At 37.1% G+C, this 19,592-nt stretch overlaps 1 protein-coding gene across 5 annotated transcripts in view; it reads left to right on the top strand.

Moving 5' to 3' along the window:
* The window catches only part of MLLT3 (MLLT3 super elongation complex subunit), a 254,148-nt gene that overhangs the window by 161,702 nt on the left and 72,854 nt on the right, over nucleotides 1-19,592 (top strand). The window contains exon 1 of one of the 5 annotated variants that reach the window (XM_087444677.1): nucleotides 1,055-1,199. The exons of the other annotated variants lie outside the window; for them this stretch is intronic. Coding sequence (XP_087300803.1) covers nucleotides 1,068-1,199 — 132 coding nt within the window. The 5' untranslated portion in view covers nucleotides 1,055-1,067. Of the gene's footprint in view, nucleotides 1-1,054; nucleotides 1,200-19,592 lie in introns of those variants that run through there. 5 annotated transcript variants of the gene reach the window in all.

Below are 19,592 nucleotides of genomic sequence, written 5' to 3'. Positions count from 1 at the left end.
AATCTGAACCTGTGAACCCCGGGCTGCCAAAGCGAAGCATGTGAACTTAACCATTATGCCACCAGGCCAGCCTGACATCATTACATTTGATTGAAAGAGGAAGAGATTTTCTTTTGGGTATTGGCAAAATAAAGATACAGATAGTGTATGTCATATAACTAAAACTTGTCATCCTACTCATTTCTCTTTCTGGGTTTCGTGCTGGGAGAGAGTGTGATACAATTGGAAAAGTTTTGAAATCAAGCAGATTGAAGTAAAAACCTCATCTTTATCATCTTGTAGCTGAAGACGATGAGTATATCTTTTGAATCTCAGTTCATCATCAGTGAAATGGATGAGATAGTGTTTTCCTCATTGAGAATGTGTAACCATGGTGTGTGGCACATAGTAGATGCTCAGTTCCTTGTTTTCTTTTCCTTTGATTGCTGGTTTAGAAAATCAACAGATGTTTAATCATTTTTATATTAAGCACTTAAAGGTACAGTGAAAAAGATTTGTTATTTACTGTAAGCTGCTCTAGATTTATTCACAGGAAAATATGTTTAGCACCAGTTAGTGTGACCAGCACATTGATAGACCTGTGTTAGGTTTAAAGATTAACCCATGGTATCTTTCTTCAAGGATTTTAGCCCATGGTATCTTTCTTCAAAGAGTTTACATTCTGGCTGTTTGTATTTTTTTTTTTTCCTTGGTGAGGAAGATTCACCTGAGCTAACATCAGTGCCAATCTTCCTCTATTTTGTATGTGGGTCACCACCACAGCATGACCCCTGATGAGTGGTGTAGGTCCACGCCCAGGAACTGAACCTGGGCTGCCAAAATGGAGCATGCCAAACTTAACCACTAGGCCACAGGGCCATCCCCTGGCTATTTGTATTTTTCTTGTATAAAGTGAATCAAAGGTCTGTTTGGAATATCATTTTTTAAAATGTAAGTTTTCATTAGAAAAATGATTAGTTCTTACCATTGTTCTTAATTCTAAATTTCTAGCAATTAATGCTTCGCAAAGCCCTTAGAAGATTTCCTAAATGATATGTTCAGCAAGGAAGTTTCATCCTTGTGCATCTATGAAGAAAGCACAAGAGGCCAGCATCTTTGGAAAATTGAGTTTATATTACAGCTGCTCCCCTTTTTTGGCCTGGAAATCAAGTGGTCTTCTTTGGTTCTGTTGTTCTTTATGGAATCGTGGTAGGATGTTGGTGGGTTTTTTTATTTTTTATTTTTTCTTCCTTTCTTTCTTTCCTCAAACAGGGCAAAGTCTAAACATGTTGTTCAGTCTATTTCTGAATCACTGGCAAGCAGTTAATTTTGAGGACTGAAAATTAAAACTAACCACAGCAGTTGTTAGAACTAGGGTTTCTGTCGGCAGAAATCCAATTCTGTTCAGACACCACCTGTTTCAATAGGACATTTCAGACTCCCATTTGGCAAGATTTTCTGGAGAAGACATGGGGAACATGCTTTCAGTCTGTGTTAAGTCTGCAGCATAATGCAGTCCTGTTTCTCAGAGTGACAGTTACATTTATATATATGATATGTTTTGCAAGGAATGAATTGGAATATTTCTGAAACACTGCTTGTTGTGAAGTGGAATTCAGGTCCACAGTGGACCCCCAACAAGGGGTTTGGTTATGAAAGGGCCAAAGGGATATTATGATATGGACTTTCACTAATACAGCTGTGGCAAACCATCTGAACGTGGTATTTTACCACAGGTTCTGGAATGAATCTTGTGTGGGTTGGTTGAGTATTTCCTTTTGTAGGGGAAATTGTACTCTAATTTCTAAACAGTACAGATCAAATTCTCTTCCTCTCAAATTTTAATTTTTTTTGAGTAGGTAAATATACGCACAGTACCAAATGACATACAGCAAGTCTTCCTCCAGGCCACCAACGATGCTGTAGTGAATAACCTTTTACATAGTTCTTTGTGCATATGGATGATTATATTTGTAGGATAAATGCCTAGGAGTAAAACCGTGACTCCAAGGCAAAGTGAAATTTAAATTTTGATAGACATTTACAAATTGCCCGCCAAAGATGTTATGCTACTCTATGCTTGCATCAACAATGTGTGAGAGTACCTGTTTCTGCACATGTTGATTTATTAGACTTTTTCCCCCAATCTGATGAGTGAAAAATGGTATCTCATTTTTAATTCACATTTCTCTTATGAGTAGTGATGAGCATCTTTTCATATGTTTAAAAGCTGTTTTCATTTCCTTTCAAAGACCACATTTTAATGTATTTTAAATTGGAAATATTATAAGTGTTTCGGTTTCAACTTTAATTTATGGGTTACTCTTCCCACATACTTACATTTGGAAAGGTTACAGAAAGATACGGAAGCCTCTTTAACCAAGGTCTGTGTTTTCAGGCTTCTTCAATGGGCAACAAATTATGATCTTAGGAACTGATTTGTCAAGACTTTGGCTTCTAAAAATATAAGTGGCTTTTGTGGCAAACTCATCTCAGTAGCGCCCAGAGATGGATAGCTGGCTGCTTATTTTAAAAATGACTCAAAGAAAATAATACATAGAAGATTATTTTAGTGGCTGTTACTGGACAGCTTCATTGGGTTATTGGATATTTGTTTTGGGACAAGTGTGCCTTTTTGTTAGTTTCTGACATATATCATCCTGTAATCGCCTTCCTCAAAAGATAAAAGGATGCTGCTGTTTTTCACCAGCACTGATAAAAGGTGATTTATTTAAATAAATGTAGGATCAAGCAGGCTGCCTCATTTATTTGGTGTTTTCTCAGACTTGAGGTTAATTTTCTGTCATATTTGATATTTTCTCCTTTCTGTATCTTTGGTTCTCCCCCTCCCCCAAGCCTGGAAAATTAAATCATGAAAGTAGAACGTACATATAAGTGATAAATAGGACGTCAAAGTGGTGAGCCTTAATTCCAAATGGAACGTCCATCTCATAAATTTTTAGGGAAAGCATGGTCACGATAGTAGAAAGTTATTTATATCACTCAGCATTTAGTCGTTTTATGGTTTCATGTCTTCTGAAAGTCACATAAGTTGATTGCAGGACAGTTACAGACTTTAGAAAATCTGCACCAAAAAAAAATCTGTGATATAAAACAATCTTCCGGCCTTCCTTGTTCCTTCCTTCTCATTACCTAGTTACCTTCTCAGTAAGGAGGGAAAAAATAGGGGTACACTTTTCTCTCAGTCCAAAGCTTAAATACTCTTACTGCATAAATGGAGCAAAGGCAAAATGAAAAGGAAATGAAACAGGTAGATGTTCCCAGAGTGTGTATGGGGAAAGCTCTGCCAGTGTTTCAGCTGTCAGTATTGGGTGGTATGCCACGTTCCCTTTGGCAGACCTCCCAGGAGTAGCAGTGTAGCTGACTAGACATAGGAGCCCTAAGTTTGTCTTGAAATGAAATGCTGTGATATCTGAAAGAAAACCGTCACGTACCCCTGCCCCTAGCTCCTACCCCTGATGCACAAAAAGTCAAGAAAATAAGAAATGAATAGAAAAAGAAAAAAATTCAAGGAAGGGAATCTTGGAGAATTTCAAATTAAAAAATGAACACTATTTTCTCTTTTTTTTAAAGTTTAATTATTATTATTTTTTTTGCTGAGGACTATTTGCCCTGAGCTAACATCTGTTGCCAGTGTTCCTCTATTTTGACGTGGATCACTGCCACAGCATGGCTGACAAGTGGTGTAGGTCTGCACCCGGGATCCGAACCTGTGAACATGGGCCACCGAAGCGGAGCATGCCAAACCCAACCACTATGGCACGGGGTCAGCCCCTACTTTCTTTTTTTAAATACAAAAATATTCCAATTGAAAACTGTTGGTTCAATTTCTCTCTTTCTTCTTGGCTCAAGTAATTCTTTATGCACTTGTTTCAAAGCTGCATACAAAGTTTCTCTAATAGGTCTGAGTCTGTTCTCTTACTTCCAGGATGGTAAAGGAGTTGCTTATAAGAGCAGCTGTCTATTTTGATTGCCCCCACTGGATAGTTTTTGGGCTCATACCCTATAATATTAAATAAAAACAATTTTGGGGGTAGGGAGTGGAGAAGGAGAAGGGGAATTATGATTAACATTTTATTTTCCGAGTTTTTCTTGTTCCATAAGTTATAAGAAAACCTAACAGTGATTGGGATTTGAAGGTAACACTTTAAAATATATGTTTGAGACTCTTAAAATAGATATTTGTGTTTTATCTTTGAGGAGTGAGGATAAATGGTAGATGGTTTAATATAATAACCTTTGTTACCACAAGGGGCACAGCCGTGGTGTGATAGAATGTTGGATTTGAAATCTGAAGGCACAAATTTAATTCTTGGATCTGCTGCTAGTTTACCTTGGGCTTTAGGTTGGTGTAAATCTAAAATAAGCATAACATTGCCTTCCTCCTACTTGAAATTATTAAATAAAACATGGTACATAGTTAAGCAGTCAGCAAATATTGTTTTATTTATTGAAATGACCTCTTTTTTCTATAGGTTTTTATTATGCTTTGGTTTAAACTATGGTTTTTGTTACCTAGAAAGGTGAAAATAAAAGATTTCTATTCCAAGGCTGTGACATAATAATGGCATTCTACTAGAAAGAACATGTTTCAGCCTCAAGAAGGAATCTAATTTTTTAACTGATTTTAAAATAAATATGTGCTGACTTTAGAAAAATGTAGACTTTCTAGAAAAGCAAAAAGAAGAAAATAAACCTCTGTAGTTCCTCCAGTGACTGTGACCAGTCAATATTTTACATTGTATATTTTATGTAGATGAGATCCCACAGAATGTTTGTAGTTTGCACTTAATATATTACACATAAATTGCATAAGTTGTAAACCACATGACTTACTTTATTTTTGTTCTTCAAAAACATGTCCTCGCACTTCAGAGGACTGATGTAAAAACTTTGGTTGGTTGTTAAGAAGTTACCAGTAATGTGTTCTATGTTGTGATTGTTATTGTTTTTTCCTTATGGCTTTCAGCATCTCAAAATTAAAGTTATAGGCTTAAGGCCTAAAGACTGTACATAACATTAGGAACAAAAGAACTGTTTTTCACAAATTTGAGGTTGTTTCTTAATGGTTCTGATAATATGGAAGTATGATGGTGTAGTTTTTTTTGGGTCATATTAGATCTGTTATTTGGAAAAATTTATATTTTAATATAGATTATTGTAGGTGTGTATTTGGTAACTTGTCTTTGTAAATGTCGTTTCCGCCCTCCCTCCCCTTATAAGGTAGATAGGGGGCCTGTGGGTAGTCTGAAATGGTTAAATATAAAAAGACTTCATTCATGGAAAGATTGAGTAAAATAAGGATGCCCTATCCATAAAACAAACTAGCCCATTCAACTACAGTCAGAATAAAAATGAAATATAATAAAAATCTGGTTAACCTCACAACTTTCAGTCTTAACATGAACTCTTGGTGACTCAAGAGATGAATTTGAGTGGGTTATATAGACAGAATTCTATCCTCATGGTGTCCATGTGTCTTTGAGCAAATTAGAAATAAGTGCCTCCACCTCTCCCCACCCCACAAAGCCCCAGCCCAAGGAACATGGCTTGGCTAGCTTAGCACAGCTGGGTTTCAGCTAGTCCTTATCTCCTTGGCCAAGCATCCTTGTGCAGGGCACCATCTGGGTAACCATTTACAGTGGTGGCACTATTTATAGATTCAGACAAAAAGGTGATTTTTTGTGTGTGTGTGTGTGAGGAAGATTAGCCCTGAGCTAACATCTGTTGCCAATCCTCCTCTTTTTGCTGAGGAAGATGGGCCCTGGGCTAACATCCGTGCCCATCTTCCTCTACTTTATATGGGACACCACCACAGCATGGCTTGACAAGCGGTGCGTTTGTCCACACCCAGGATCCGAACCTGCGAACCCTGGGCCGCCACAGCGGAGTGCGCGAACTTAACTGCTACACCACGGGGCTGGCCCCCAACAAGGTGATTTGATGTTAAAACAAACCTATCTTGTCTGAGATAGTCTGGACAGGAGTGATCTGGGGAAATAATAAATAAAACTTTCTTGAAAATTTGTTCTCAGAGTACGCCAGTTTTTTTTTTTTTTTTTGTGAGGAGGTTCAGCCCTGAGCTAACATCCGTGCTAATCCTCCTCTTTTTGCTGAGGAAGACCAGCTCTGAGCTAACATCCATTGCCAATCCTTCTCCTTTTTTTTTTGTTGGTCCCCAAAGCCCCAGTAGATAGTTGTACGTCATAGTTGCACATCCTTCTAGTTGCTGTGTGTGGGACGCAGCCTCAGCACTGCTGGAGAAGCAGTGCGTCCGTGTGCACCCAGGATCCGAACCTGGGCCGCCAGTAGCAGAGCGCGTGCACTTAACCACCAAGCCACGGGGCCGGCCCCGAGTACGCCAGTTTTGAATAGCCATGTCCTTTCAAAGGTTTAGCTTGGCCTCTTGTTCTGCCGCTCTGCTTTGTGTTTTTAGCTTATGACACTGTTATCCAGCATTCATAGAAAGGTTTGGTTTAAGCACAGGGAGCAAGAGGACTTTTGATAAGACCATTGTGCTAAACCAGGGGTTTCAAATGTCAGTGCCTATGAGACCAGTATAACCCTTTGAGAGAACAGTGGAACAAAAACTGGAAGACCAGATAAATAATGTAGCACTTGCTATTGGGAATTTCACACAGTGGGTTGTGGTTTATTATTTTTTTTAAAGTAAAGATTCAATAAAGTGGAATTTTCCTTTCTGATAATTTTGAGCTCTGAATGCTTCAGTAAAGAGAGCATCAGTGAACTCCAGATCATGGATAATTTTGGGTCTTAATTAATAACAGTCACCATTAATAAGAATGCCTTCCACTGTGTTTCAGTTTTAAGATGCATTTACCTGCTTTGACTCTTCCTATAGGTCCCAGGGCTAGGGCTGGAACTTCTTCTCGTTTAGTTTTATTTCCCTTATATCCATTCTGTATTTTTTTCTTCCTAGATTTCTCTTCCTACTCTCGATAAAGAAGGGATGCATTTCTTTTGTCCATCACGCCTCTCTCCCAGGGTCTTGATCTTCTCTCCCTCTCCATCCATACTGTCCCCTGGGACCATCTTATCTGAAGCCCATTCTTGCTTCTTTTTTATTCTTCTCCTAAAGAGACTTTTGTGGTTCATATACATACTCCGAATTTTGACTTCATTTCTTTTTTCTTTTTAATTAAAAAAAATACTATAGTTACATCTTTACTCAGATTTACCTTTCTTTAATGAAAATGCACTGAGGTTAAAGATGTAGGTACCTCTGCATTGCAGAGCAACAAAGGGTGTAGATGTCTCCCGGGCGCAGAGATAAATGCTGTGCTTGATTAATCAGCCTTGGAAGTAACAATAAGACTGGTATGAATAGTTGAGACACGTAGTAGCTTTCTCACTGCTTGATTTTCTGAACACTTATCCTTATTTCCTTTGGTGAAGAGAACAGCACAGCAGTTAAAAGTGCAGACTGTTATGAAACCACCTTTTTTTCAGATGCTGGCATTGGCGCTTAGGAAAGAGACCAGCAGAGAGTAGTAATCTGTCCAGAGTTACAAAGCTACTAATTTGTAAAATGAGGAAAACATACATATATGCATACCATTTTATAGTTGAAAGGGTTCTTTGGTATAATCAGTCAAGCTCCCCATTTTGCAGATGAGTAAACTAAGGCAACAAATACTGAAATGGTTGGTCAAGCAAGGGAGAGCTGAGTCAGGGATTTTGCTTATTCTTTTTATAATAACATAGAATAACTTTAGTTTTCCTTTGAAAATGCAATTAAAAGAGACAAAGAATTAAAAATAAAACAAATCCCCAGAAAGTGTGTCTTAGTTGTCTCTTCGTTGTCTTAGGGCCACTAGAGTAATCTTGTATGAGTCCCCTTCCTGAAGACAAGCTGGATAAATTGCCAGAGTGGAGCAGCTTGCTTGTTGCTGGCAGAAGACTTGATCTTTTTGTTTCTTGCTTTGGAGACTGAAGTTCTCTGTATTTCTCTTACTTCTGAAAATCCAATTTGCGTGGAGAAAATGATAATTAGGAATCTGCTCCCCAACCACCCAAACTTTCTTAAGACAGCATCAGCCTATCTGTGGAGATTGGTTACATTTTCATTTTCCGTAAATTAGAGGCGGGCATAATTTTTGGAGTCATTTGTTTTTCAGCTGAACAGCAAGGGTATGCATGACTTTAGAAGTGGTTTTCCTTGGCATTAACCAGCATGTGAAAAAGTCTGTAATAAAGTCAACAAATAACTTTGTAATCTACCAGGTTTTTGAAAGTACAGATGCAAATAAGTCGTGGGGTAGTGGTGATTCTTGGAGTGCTTAGATATTAAAAGATTTTCTCCTCAGGTTTGGAAAGTCAGATGGTAATACACTAGAATCAGCATACTATGGCTGGCTTGCCCCCTTTTCTTTGGAGAAGTTGTTTTGACTTCTTGATATTCTCTCTTTTTCTTTCTCTGTCTCTCTCTGTCTCTCTCTCTCTCTCACCCACACCCACCCACCCACACACACACACAGACACACACACTCCCAAATCAGGATACATGACCTAAAAATGGTTTGGAGTATTTGAATTTAGGACTAGTAGGACGGGCTCCGGAAATCCAAGATGCTTTTCAAGTCCTGGCAGACTTCTGGTAGAAGATTTTTACCTTTTGTTTCTTGCTCCACAGATTGAAATTCCCTGAATAAACTGATTTCTCTTGCTTCTGAAAATCAAGTTTGGGAGGACCTTCCTAAGTCTTGCCCTATCCTTTCTTATCTTCAGGTACCAACCTGTATTCCTCCTACTTCCTGCCCACGTATCTCTAAGTGGTTAATAAAACAAAAATAAAAGTTTGCTTCCTGCAAACTTTTTCTTTTTTCTTTTCTTTTCTGTTTTTTTTAGTGCTTGCCTTATCCGGAGGAAGTGTAAGTACTTTTAAAATATTTGAGTACCTACTATGGGCCAAGTTTAATGCCAGATGCTGAGTGTTCAATGAATGAACACTAGATTGTTTTCTTCTTTCTGCCAAACTCTGACCCTTGGTCGACTTTTGGGGGATAATACATTCTCATTATCTCAGAGGACTAAAATAACCCAGCTCAGTTTCTTTAAAAAAAGAAAGAAAGAAAAGAAAACAAAGAGAAATTTCTAGCCATCAGTCCAGGCTGTCTTGGTGTGCTTTTAGGAGAAAAAGCAGTACTTTAAAGCATCTGCTTCTTTTAGTGGGGTGCCAGAAACTTTATTATTGGACCTCACCCCCTATCACCCCCCGTCTCCCCCCAAGCAGGCTTTGATGGCTTCTGAAGACCAAGGATGGCAAAAACAACAATGATTTCTCTTTCAGAAAGCTGGTCTTTTGTGTAAATTGTTTGATGGTCAAAGTGAATGTATATAAAGTTGTCTCGTTTCCACAACAAATCCTATGAAGTAGAGCAGATTTTCCCAAATAAGCCATAGATAGGTTGTTTCCAAATTCGTCTTTGAATTTACATTACAAGTTTATAGTCTTTTCCTTCAACAAAAACAATTGGTTTTAGATGAGAGGAGATGTGAGGACTTCAGATCACGTGTGTTTTCTTTGTTTTTGTGTGTGGTATAAAAATGTAACCTCATTTGGCATTTTTGAAAGCATACCATTGCCTTTCCTTATGTTAGGACAGCCTTGATTTAGTTGAAAAATCTGATTTGTGTAAGGAAGCCTTGGTTTCTTTGGGGATGGCATTTAGATTCCTCTTAGAAGAATATGGTGCAATTTAGGTCTGCTCTGACTGATATGGGTCCTTGGAGAGAAAGCCAAGGGGAGCGAATTGAAGAGACTGAGGCTCCTTCTTAGACAGCCTCTGATTTTGCTGCCCTTCCCAGGGTCCCTGTGCATAGATTGAGACAAGGGGCTTTTCTAAATACTATTATTTATTTTACAAGTTTTTTGGAAATAATCTCAAACTTACAGAAAAGTTGCAAGCATAGTACAAAGAGCTTTTCCTTCCTGAACCATTTGAGAGCAAGTTGCCGATGTGATGCTCCATCATCCTTGAATACTTTAGTGTTTATTTCCTGCAAACAAGAACATTCTCTTATATAACCGTGATACAACCATCAAAGTCAGGAATTAGCGTTGGTACATTACCAACCTCTACTCCTCAGATTCCATTCAAGTTTTGCAGATTGTTCCACTCACATGTCCTTTATTTTCATTACAAAGGATCCAGTCTAGAATCATTTGTAGCATTTGGTTGTCATGTCTCTTGAGTCTCCTTCAACTGAGAATAGTTCCTTAGTCTTTCCTTGACTTTCATGAACTTGAAATTTTTGAAGATTTCAGGCCAGTTATTTAGTAGATGGCCCTCAATTTGGGTTTGTATATTTCCTCATGACTAGATTCAGGTTCTGCATCTCTAACCGGAATGTTACAGACGTGATGCTGGGTTCTTCTTGTTGCACCTGATCATATGCTCGTGATTTCCATTGTACCATACCATTACTGCTGTGATGTTACTCAATCATTTGATTCAGATGGTGTCTGCCAGGCTTCTCCACTGTAAATTACTTTTTTTCTCTTTGTAATTAGTGCATATATTATTGGGAGTAGTGCGTATATTATTATTGAAAACATCCCATTTCTGCTCAAACTTAAGTTTATTCTTGTATTTATTATATCGTCATGAACTTATGGATATATATTTTTTTCAGTGGGTTATAATCCTTTGCTGTTGTTATTTATTTCAAGCTTAAATTGTCCTGATTTGGCCAGTGGGAGCCCCTTCAATCTGTTTTCTGTGCCTTTTTGACATTCTCTGACCGGTCTTTGCATACTTCCTGACTTTTTGCTACAAGATGTGCCAGGCTCATTTTGTACTTTCCTTGTCCTAGCCCTAGATTCAGACATTTCTTCAAGAAGCAGCCCCTTTTCAGTGGATCTGAGCCACTGCGTGGATGCCCCTTCTCGCATCGCTGCCCTCTCCTCCCCTACTGCTGCCTACTTTGCTTGGCCCCACCTAATAGCTTTTGGACGGAATAGTTCAGGAAGAGGAAGGGCACATTTTGTTTTGATTTTATCACTTATGTTAGCTCTGTGTGGGGGGCAGCTATAACTTATTTGATCTGGCATCCTTGAGTGCCTGCGATATAGTAAATGCTCAAGAAGGCTATAAATTCATTCAAAGACAAATACTTATTATGCATCTATGAGGATTCCGTCATAATTCCACACACTGGGGGGAATTATGTTCACAACAGTGAACCAAATTTAAAAAAACAAAAGAAAAAGCATACATTTGTAGGAGCCCTGTGAAAGGAAATAGTTCTTTGTGAAGGATGGAAATAATTTTCTCAGGCAGCCATTTCCCCAAGTGTGTTTATTTACATTAAGATGTATTCAATGAAAGAAAGGTTTTGACTTTGCACTTTTTAAACTGTAGTTCTTATTAGGGTGCATAGACTAAATGTGCACAGATTTCTTTTTAGCCTTGGTAATTTATTTTCTTGTATTACTATAGCTCTGCTTTCCCCCTGCCCTGAAGAGTGCTGGTACCTCGCACATGGCCAACTCTGCTTCTAAGGGCAAAATGGAAATTCTAGTAATATAAAAAAGTTATATTAGTTAACTCCTCCCCGTAGTTTGTTAGTTTTTATACCTTTGACCAGAGATGCTTCCAGAGAAAAAAGTGATTTTTCTCGTTATGTTTTGGTAATAATAGGATGTAGAAACAATAAGAATAGATCATAGCTCCTTTCTAGTAATAGAGTTAATCATCTATGTTGTTTCATTTAACTCATGTGGGTAGAACTACAATATATAGCATATAATGAAACTCTTTCTCTTTTTGTATTATAAAATTATTCAAGAATTTATTCACTCAACACATATTTGATTGCCTAGTCTTTGCCGAGTACCTACCTCACAAGACTCCTAAAGGATTAAATGAGACAGTGTGTATGTTTTGTTCAGAGCAGCTAAAAAAATACGTGTCGGTTGAATCCGAATGTGAATTTCCCTTACTAGACTATAAGGTCCGACATCAGGAATTTCGAGTTTTTCTTAAAATAAAGATGTTATTATGTTATAATTGTTATATATGAGGATTATATGTATTAAATGTAAATCATGAAACAAACACCATAAACGTACCATTCCATTAAAGAATGAGAATTTGCACATAATTAGTGCTATTCAGACTACCTGTATACACCTTTTCAGTCCACCCCTCCACCTCCCCCAGATGCAACTACTCTCCTTAATTTTCCTGAGCTTTTAAGTCTGATTTTACTACAAATGTATATATTCTATTTTTCAGCTTTGCTTATTTTTGGTCTTTATGAAAATGGCATAATACTGTGTGTAATTTTCTGTGACTTGCTTTATTTACTCAGCACTGTGCAAGCTTTGTCCTTATCATTGCATGTTATTGATTTCAGTGCTGTATAATAGTCCAGATAGCATGACTTGTGTATCCATTCTCTTGTCATCTAGGTATCTAGACTATCCTCTTTTTATTTGGTTTTAGTTTTGCTGCCGTGAACAATGCAGTTATGAACCGTCTTGGGCGTGTCTCCAATAAACATGTTCAAGAATTTCACCAGGGCAGTGGATTTCAAACTTTTATGACTGTGATCCATAGTAAGAAATATGTTTTCCGTAATGACAAAGGACCCACATATATAAATATAAATAGACAAATGAGACAAAAGTTTCACTAATCTAAGCTTACGTTTACTACATGGGACTCAATCTATTTTATTTTATACTGGTTGCCTTATAAACAGTGCCACTATATCGCTTTCCAGTCTCACTCACAGGTTCTCTTTGAACAACACTGCTCTAAGTCGGTGGTTCTCAAATTCTAGGACACATGAGACTCACCTGGAAAGTTAGTAAACGTGAGGATTCCTGGGCCCCACTGTGCAGATTCTTATTCAGTAGGTCTGGGATGGGTCTTAAAAATCTGAATTTCTAGGAAGCATACAGGTAATACTGATGGTGCTGGTCCTCTGACCACATTTAGCGAAATACTACTTAAGGTATATATATACCTACAAATGGAATTGCTGTGTCATAGGGCATTCACATATTTACCTTTTTATTACTTTATATAGTAGTTGTCACAGTTTAGAGTCCTATATCAGCAATGTGTAAGGAGATCCCACTGCTGTCTTTTCTAGTCATACTGGTTTTTCTATGCCCATCCAGTAGGCATAAAATCGTATCTTATCGTTATTTTGCATTTCAGTCATTAGTAATGAGGCTGAGCATACATTTCAGTGGCCATTTGTTTCTTTTTCTATGAAATGTTTGTTCATGTCTTCTGCTTATTTGTCTATTTATTTATGTGAGTCTTTTTATATGCTGGTGATATGAATCCGTTGTTGGTTATATTTACCATAGATATCTTTTCTTAGTTTGCCCAATTAGTGACTTGTTAATTTTCTTTATGGTATCTTTTGATAGACAGATAGTCTTAATTTTAATGTGGTCAGATTTTTTCTGGTTAGTTCTGTTTGTGTCCCGCTTAATATGTTCTTCTATACCCCGAGGTCATATAGATAATCTCCTGTATTTTTTTTTTTTTTTTACAACATGTTTGAGAAGTTTTGTCTAACGTTTAAATATTTTCAAACATCTGGAATTGATTTTATGTACGGTATGAGGTAAGAGTCTAATTTAAATTTTTTCCTATATAGAAAATCAGTCACAGTACATTTTATTGAATTGTCTATGCTTTACCCAGTGATCTATGGTGCCTACCCTGTCAAACGACAGGTTTTCATATGTTTGTGAATCTGTTGGGGGGATGTGGTTCATTTCTGTTCCATTGGTCAGTCTGCTGATCTCTGTAGCAATGTTGTAATTGCTATAGTTTTATAATGAGGTCTGCTATGTAGCATGACAAGTTCTGCTACATCATTCTTTTTCTTTATATAAATTTTAGAATCAGTTTAAGTTCTTTGAAAAACTCTGTTAGGATTTGGATTGAAATTATATTGACTCTGTGGATAATGAGTGTTCTTATCCATGAACCTAGTCTCTCTATCAGGTTATTTAGACTTTCTTTAAAGTTGTTAAAGTGTTAAGATATTTTTGATAAAGATACAGCTAATTTTATGTTTTGTTTATTCCTAGGTAATTTATGTATGCGTTTTTGCTGCTATAAATAGAATATTAAATGTTTCCTGTTTGTTGCTGATCTGTAAATATGCAGCTTACCTTTGCATATTGATATTACTTCTACAGTAGTCCCCCCATATCCATGGTTTTGCTTTCCATGGTTTTGGTTACCTGTGATCAAATGCAGTCCAAAAATATTAAATAGAAAATTCCAGAAATAAACAATTCATAAGTTTCAAATGGCATACTGTTCTGAGTAGTGTGATGAAATCTCATGCAGTCTCGCTGTGTCCCATCCCAGACGTGAATCATCCCTTTGTCCAGCGTATCCACTACCTGCCCATTAGTCACTTAGTAGCCGTCTTGGTTATCAGATCAACTGGCCTAGTATTGCAGTGCTTGTGTTCACATAACCCTTTTTTACTTAATAAAGCCTCCAAAGCACTAGAGTAGGGATTCTGGCAATTTGGATATGCCAAAGAGAAGCTGTAAACTGGGTTTTTTTGAGTGAAAAGGTGAAAGTTCTTGACTTAAGGAAAACAATTGGGGCCGGCCCGTTGCGAAGCGGTTAAGTGCGCGTGCTGTGCTGCTGGCAGCCTGGCTTCGGATCCTGGCGTGCACAGATGCACCGCTTGTCAGGCCATGCTGTGGCGGCGTCCCACATAAAGTGGAGGAAGATGGGCATGGATGTTAGCTCAAGACCAGTCTTCCTCAGCAAAAAGAGGAGGATTGGCATGGATGTTAGCTCAGGGCTGATCTTCCTCAAAAAAAGAAAAAAAGAAAAAAAATCGTATGTTGAAGTTACTAAGATCTATGGTAACTTTTATTACAGTATATTCTTAGAATTGTTGTATTTTATTATTAGTTATTGTTAATCTCTTACTGTGCCTAATTTATAAATTAAACTTTATCAAAGTTATGTATGTATAGGAAAAAACATAGTGTATATATAAGGTTCAATACTATCTGTGGTTTCACGCATCTCCTGGGGGTCTTGGAACGTATCCCCTTCGGATAAGGAGGGACTACTGTAACTATCTTACTAAACTTATTAATTCCAGTTATTTTTCTGTTATAGGTCTTTTTGTTTTTTTGTGTGAACAATCATATCATACGTGCGTGAAGATATATGTCTTTCTTATTTTCAATTTTCCCCTTCCTTTTTTTCCCAGCCTTTTGTGGTCCTGTCAGTAAAATATTAAGTATACATGTTCCTGATCTTAAAGGGAATACTTCTAATAATTTACCATTTAGAATGTTGTTTGCATGGGATTTTAGTAGCTACCTTTTGTCAAGTTAAGGAATTTATCTCCTAGTCTTGTTTTGTTTTCTTTTTTTTTTAAATCATACACGGATTTTGATTTTATCAGATAATTTTTCAGCATCTTTAGAGATGAACAGATGATCTTGTTCTCTAATTTGTTAACGCGGTGCTTGACAAGCATTTTTGTCATCCCAAACTACTCTTGAATTCTTGGGATAAAACCAATTTGGTCTTGCTCTATTAGGGTTTTTTCCTCCCTGACAATTGAATTAATCGTGCTAATATTTTATTCAAGAACTTTGCATCCATATTCTTGAGTTAAATTGATTTGTATGTTTCTTTCTCTCACTCTTCTTGGCAAGTTTTGTTACTTTGATGATATTTACCACATGAAGTGAGAAATGTTTTCTCTTTTCCATCTTTTGGAAGAGTTTCTGTGAGATTGAAATAATCTTTTCCTAGAATTTGCTTGTAAAACCTTGTGGGCCTGATATTTTCTTTTTAGGAAGATTTTAAACTACTTACTTGACTTTACTAAAGCGTTGGTCTTGATTTTTATTTCTTTCTGGGTCAGTTTTAGTAAGTCATATTTGCCTAACAATTGATTTTCAAATATGTCAGCAAAAAAATTATGTACAACATTCTTTTCTGTTTAATCTGTGCTGTACTTATAGGTGATTCATCTTTTCCCTTTATTATTTATTTGTGCTTTTTCTCCTTTGTCTAGAGGATTGTGAATTACATTAGTTCTTTCAAAGTTCTTTTCATTGGGTTTTCTTGAATTTTTTATTAGTATATGTATTTTTAATCTTTAGTCTTTCTTTTGCTTGAGTTTGTTATGACATTGTTTTCCAAAATTCTGTAATTTTCAGACTTTCTTTTTCAAATATAAGGAGTAAAGGCTAAAATTTTTCCTCTGAGAACTCTTTTAACTATATTCCAGAAATATTAATATGTAGTGTTTTCTTTATTCAATATGATGAATTTGAAATTTTCCATTTTAATTTCTTCTTTTACCCATGAATTGTTTAGAAGTGTGTCTTTACAGTTCCCCATGTGTGGAGGTTTTTTTTTCTTTTTGGGGGGGAGAAGGGTTAGGAAGATTAGCCCTGAGATAACATCTGTCACCAATCCTCCTCTTTTTGCTGAGGAAGATTGATCCTGGGCTAACATCCATGCCCATCTTCTCCTATTTTCTGTGGGATGCCTGCCACAGCATGGCTTGATAAGCGGTGCGTAAGTTCATGTCTGGGATCCGAACCTGCGAACCCTGGGCCGGCGAAGTGGAGCAAGCGAACTTAACCATTACGCCACCAGGCCGGCCCCCAAGGCTTTCTTTCTTAATCCCGCCCCCCTCCCAAAGCCCCAGTAGATAGTTGCATGTCAGAGCTGCACATCCTTCTAGTTGCTGCATGTGGGACGCGGCCTCAGCATGGCCGGAGAAGCGGTGCGTCGGTGTGCGCCCGGGATCCGAACCCGGGCCGCCAGCAGCGGAGCGTGCGCACTTAACCGCTAAGCCATGGGGCCGGCCCCTAGGCTTTCTATTTCTTAATTTTAAAGAAGTTTTTTTTGGCTTTTTTAGCTTCATTGCATTTCCATAATTTCTTCTTGAATTTATTTCTCTTCTTCCTCTAGCAAATCCTGTGGAAGTTTTAAAAGAACTATTCTTTTAGAATAGTTCTCCTATTAGTAAATTCTCTCAATTTTTCTTATACTATAAAAGTTTTGATTGTTGAAAAGTAGTTTTGCTGGTTATACAATTCTAGGTTGACATTTACTTTCAATGCTTTGAAAATATATTTTTGTTTCTGTGAAGTCTGATCATCTGATTCAGGGTTATGCTGGTAGATGTTTAGCAACTACCTCTCTGGGGGAAAAATTCCTGATTTTTAGGTTCGCTTATTTCTGTGGTGTAAATACTCTCACCGTGTTATGTCAGTCATTGCAGAGTTGGGAAGAGATGTGCACAGCACACAATGATGACGTATTTCCACCATCCTGATTAATAGACATAAAAAATTACCTCAAGAGCACAGATAACACTAATATATAGTAAAATACTTAGGAAATGATGAGTTTTATCTGTTACCTCTGCTTTTAATATTTTTCTACTTATAAATTTATATAATTTAACTTTTAATAATGGTCTTGTTTGAAAACTGGCTGACCAACTTCCTGAAAATTTAACAGTTGGCTCTTTGAGCCTATATTAGCCAGCTGTAGCACACCACTCATTTACTTGTTTACTTGTTCTTTTTTAGTAGGTGATCTCTTGTTTCTTGCTACTTTTACATTTTTGTCTTAGTGTTCTTCATTTTTAGTACAATATGTCTAGGAGTATATTCCTTTTATGTATATATCTTTTTTTGAAATATTGTACTACTCTTTCTGTGGATTCATGACTTACATCACTTTGGAAAATTCTCAGCCATTATAACACCCGTATTCTGTGTTTTTTCTGAGTCTCTGATTATATATTTGCTATTTTTATTCTGTTCTCCATATCTCTTAATAGCTTTTATAGTTTCCTTTTTCTTGTATCTTTGTGTACATTCTGGCAGTTTGTTCATATCTATCCTCCAGTTCACTAATACTTTTCAGCCGTATTTAATCTGCTGTTTAATCCATTGAGATATTAATTCCAACAGTGATTTTTTTCCCCCTCCATTTCTTTCTTTGTTTTTTTTTGGTGAGGAAGATTGGCCCTGAGCTAACGTCTGCTGCCAATCCTGTTTTTTTTTTTTGCTGAGGAAGATTGGCTCTGAGCTAACATCCGTGCCCATCTTCCTCTATTTTTGTATGTGGGATGCCGCCACAGCATGGCTTATTGAGTGATGTGTCAGTCCACGCCTGGGATTTGAACCTGCAAACCAGAGGCCACCGAAGCAGAGTGTTGGAACTTAACCACTATGCCACTGGGCTGGCCCCCCTCTCCATTTGTTAAAGTCTTCTTTGTTTCTTTTTAGTGTCCTGGTCATTCTTAATCATCTCTTATTGCGTAGTCACTTTTTGGATTATAACTTTTTTCCTTTCACGCATTATATATAGTTATTTTATATTCTGTGTCTGATGATTCCAATATCTGAGATCCTTAAGGCTATTCTACAGACTTTCAGATCATGGTGGCTTGTTTCTTTGTGTTCAGGAATATTTTAAAATTGTGAGTTCATATTTGATTTAGCTGAGATTGGGGAATCCTGAGGCCTGAATTCAGACCTGAATTTGCACCAACAGCAGATTTGTAAAGGCTTCTCCCCGGTTTTCTGAGAGACTCTGAGTTTCAGGTCTCCAAATATGCTGTAGTGCCAGCTTTGGTCTTTAGAGACCTGTGAGAACATAGGCCTGTGGATGCCCTTTGGATAACCTCATCTCTCATGCTTGACTGTAGCTCACAGTTGATGCTTTAGCTCCTTCCTTCTCCTCTGTTCTCTTTCTCTCTCTGTCTCTTTCATATACTCTTGATTCTTGAATTTTCTTTTATTTTTCATAAGCCCAGCTATGAAGAATTTTGTAATTATCCAATATCTAGTAGTATCGTAGTGAGACTTCCCAGAGTCCACCATATTGCCCAAATTAGAAGATTTTTCCCCCTGAAACTGTAACACTTTCAGCATAGTCCTTCACATATGCTAGAGTCTCAATAAATGTGTACTGAACAACTATTGAGAGATTATATTTTCTCATTGTTTAATTGTGTCTCTCTTTGGGGTTTTTATTTATGCAATAGATTTATTGAATTTTTATGTGTCAGGCCCTATTTTTCATCTTATACTTCCAGCTACTCTATTGTAATTAGGAGTCTACATTGAAGATCGTTCTCTGTGAGTAACAGTTACTTATCGAGCCTCATTGTCAGAAATCCAGCTAGTACTAAAAGAGAAGACTGGAATGATCTGGCCAATGTGTTTTAAAGCTTGTTTAAGAAAACGGAAATTGTACAAAGCTAAATACACATAAACCTAGAAAGAGAAGTGATATAATTATTACTTCAAGTTTCTAGTTTCAAACCACAAAAGTAAACAGAAGCTTGCTTGAAACTGCAAAGTCTTCTAAATATAACTTACTGTTAACAGTACTTAATCATAATTTAGAATTTAGGCTATAGCAGGTCACGGAAAAGTATATAAATAGGAGCATTTTAAATGGGATTGGATTCTGAAAAAAAAGTATTTTATAGTACCTACAACATAGCTGAAGCTAGTCATTTGAGAAAGGAGGGCACTTAAAAATTTTGTGTACTTGGAATACTATTTTGTAAAA

This window comes from Ceratotherium simum, chromosome 20, assembly GCF_057802395.1.
Source record: "Ceratotherium simum simum isolate JZ-2026a chromosome 20, ASM5780239v1, whole genome shotgun sequence".
Taxonomy (NCBI): domain Eukaryota; kingdom Metazoa; phylum Chordata; class Mammalia; order Perissodactyla; family Rhinocerotidae; genus Ceratotherium; species Ceratotherium simum.
This window is presented reverse-complemented; position numbering and strand designations above follow the sequence as displayed.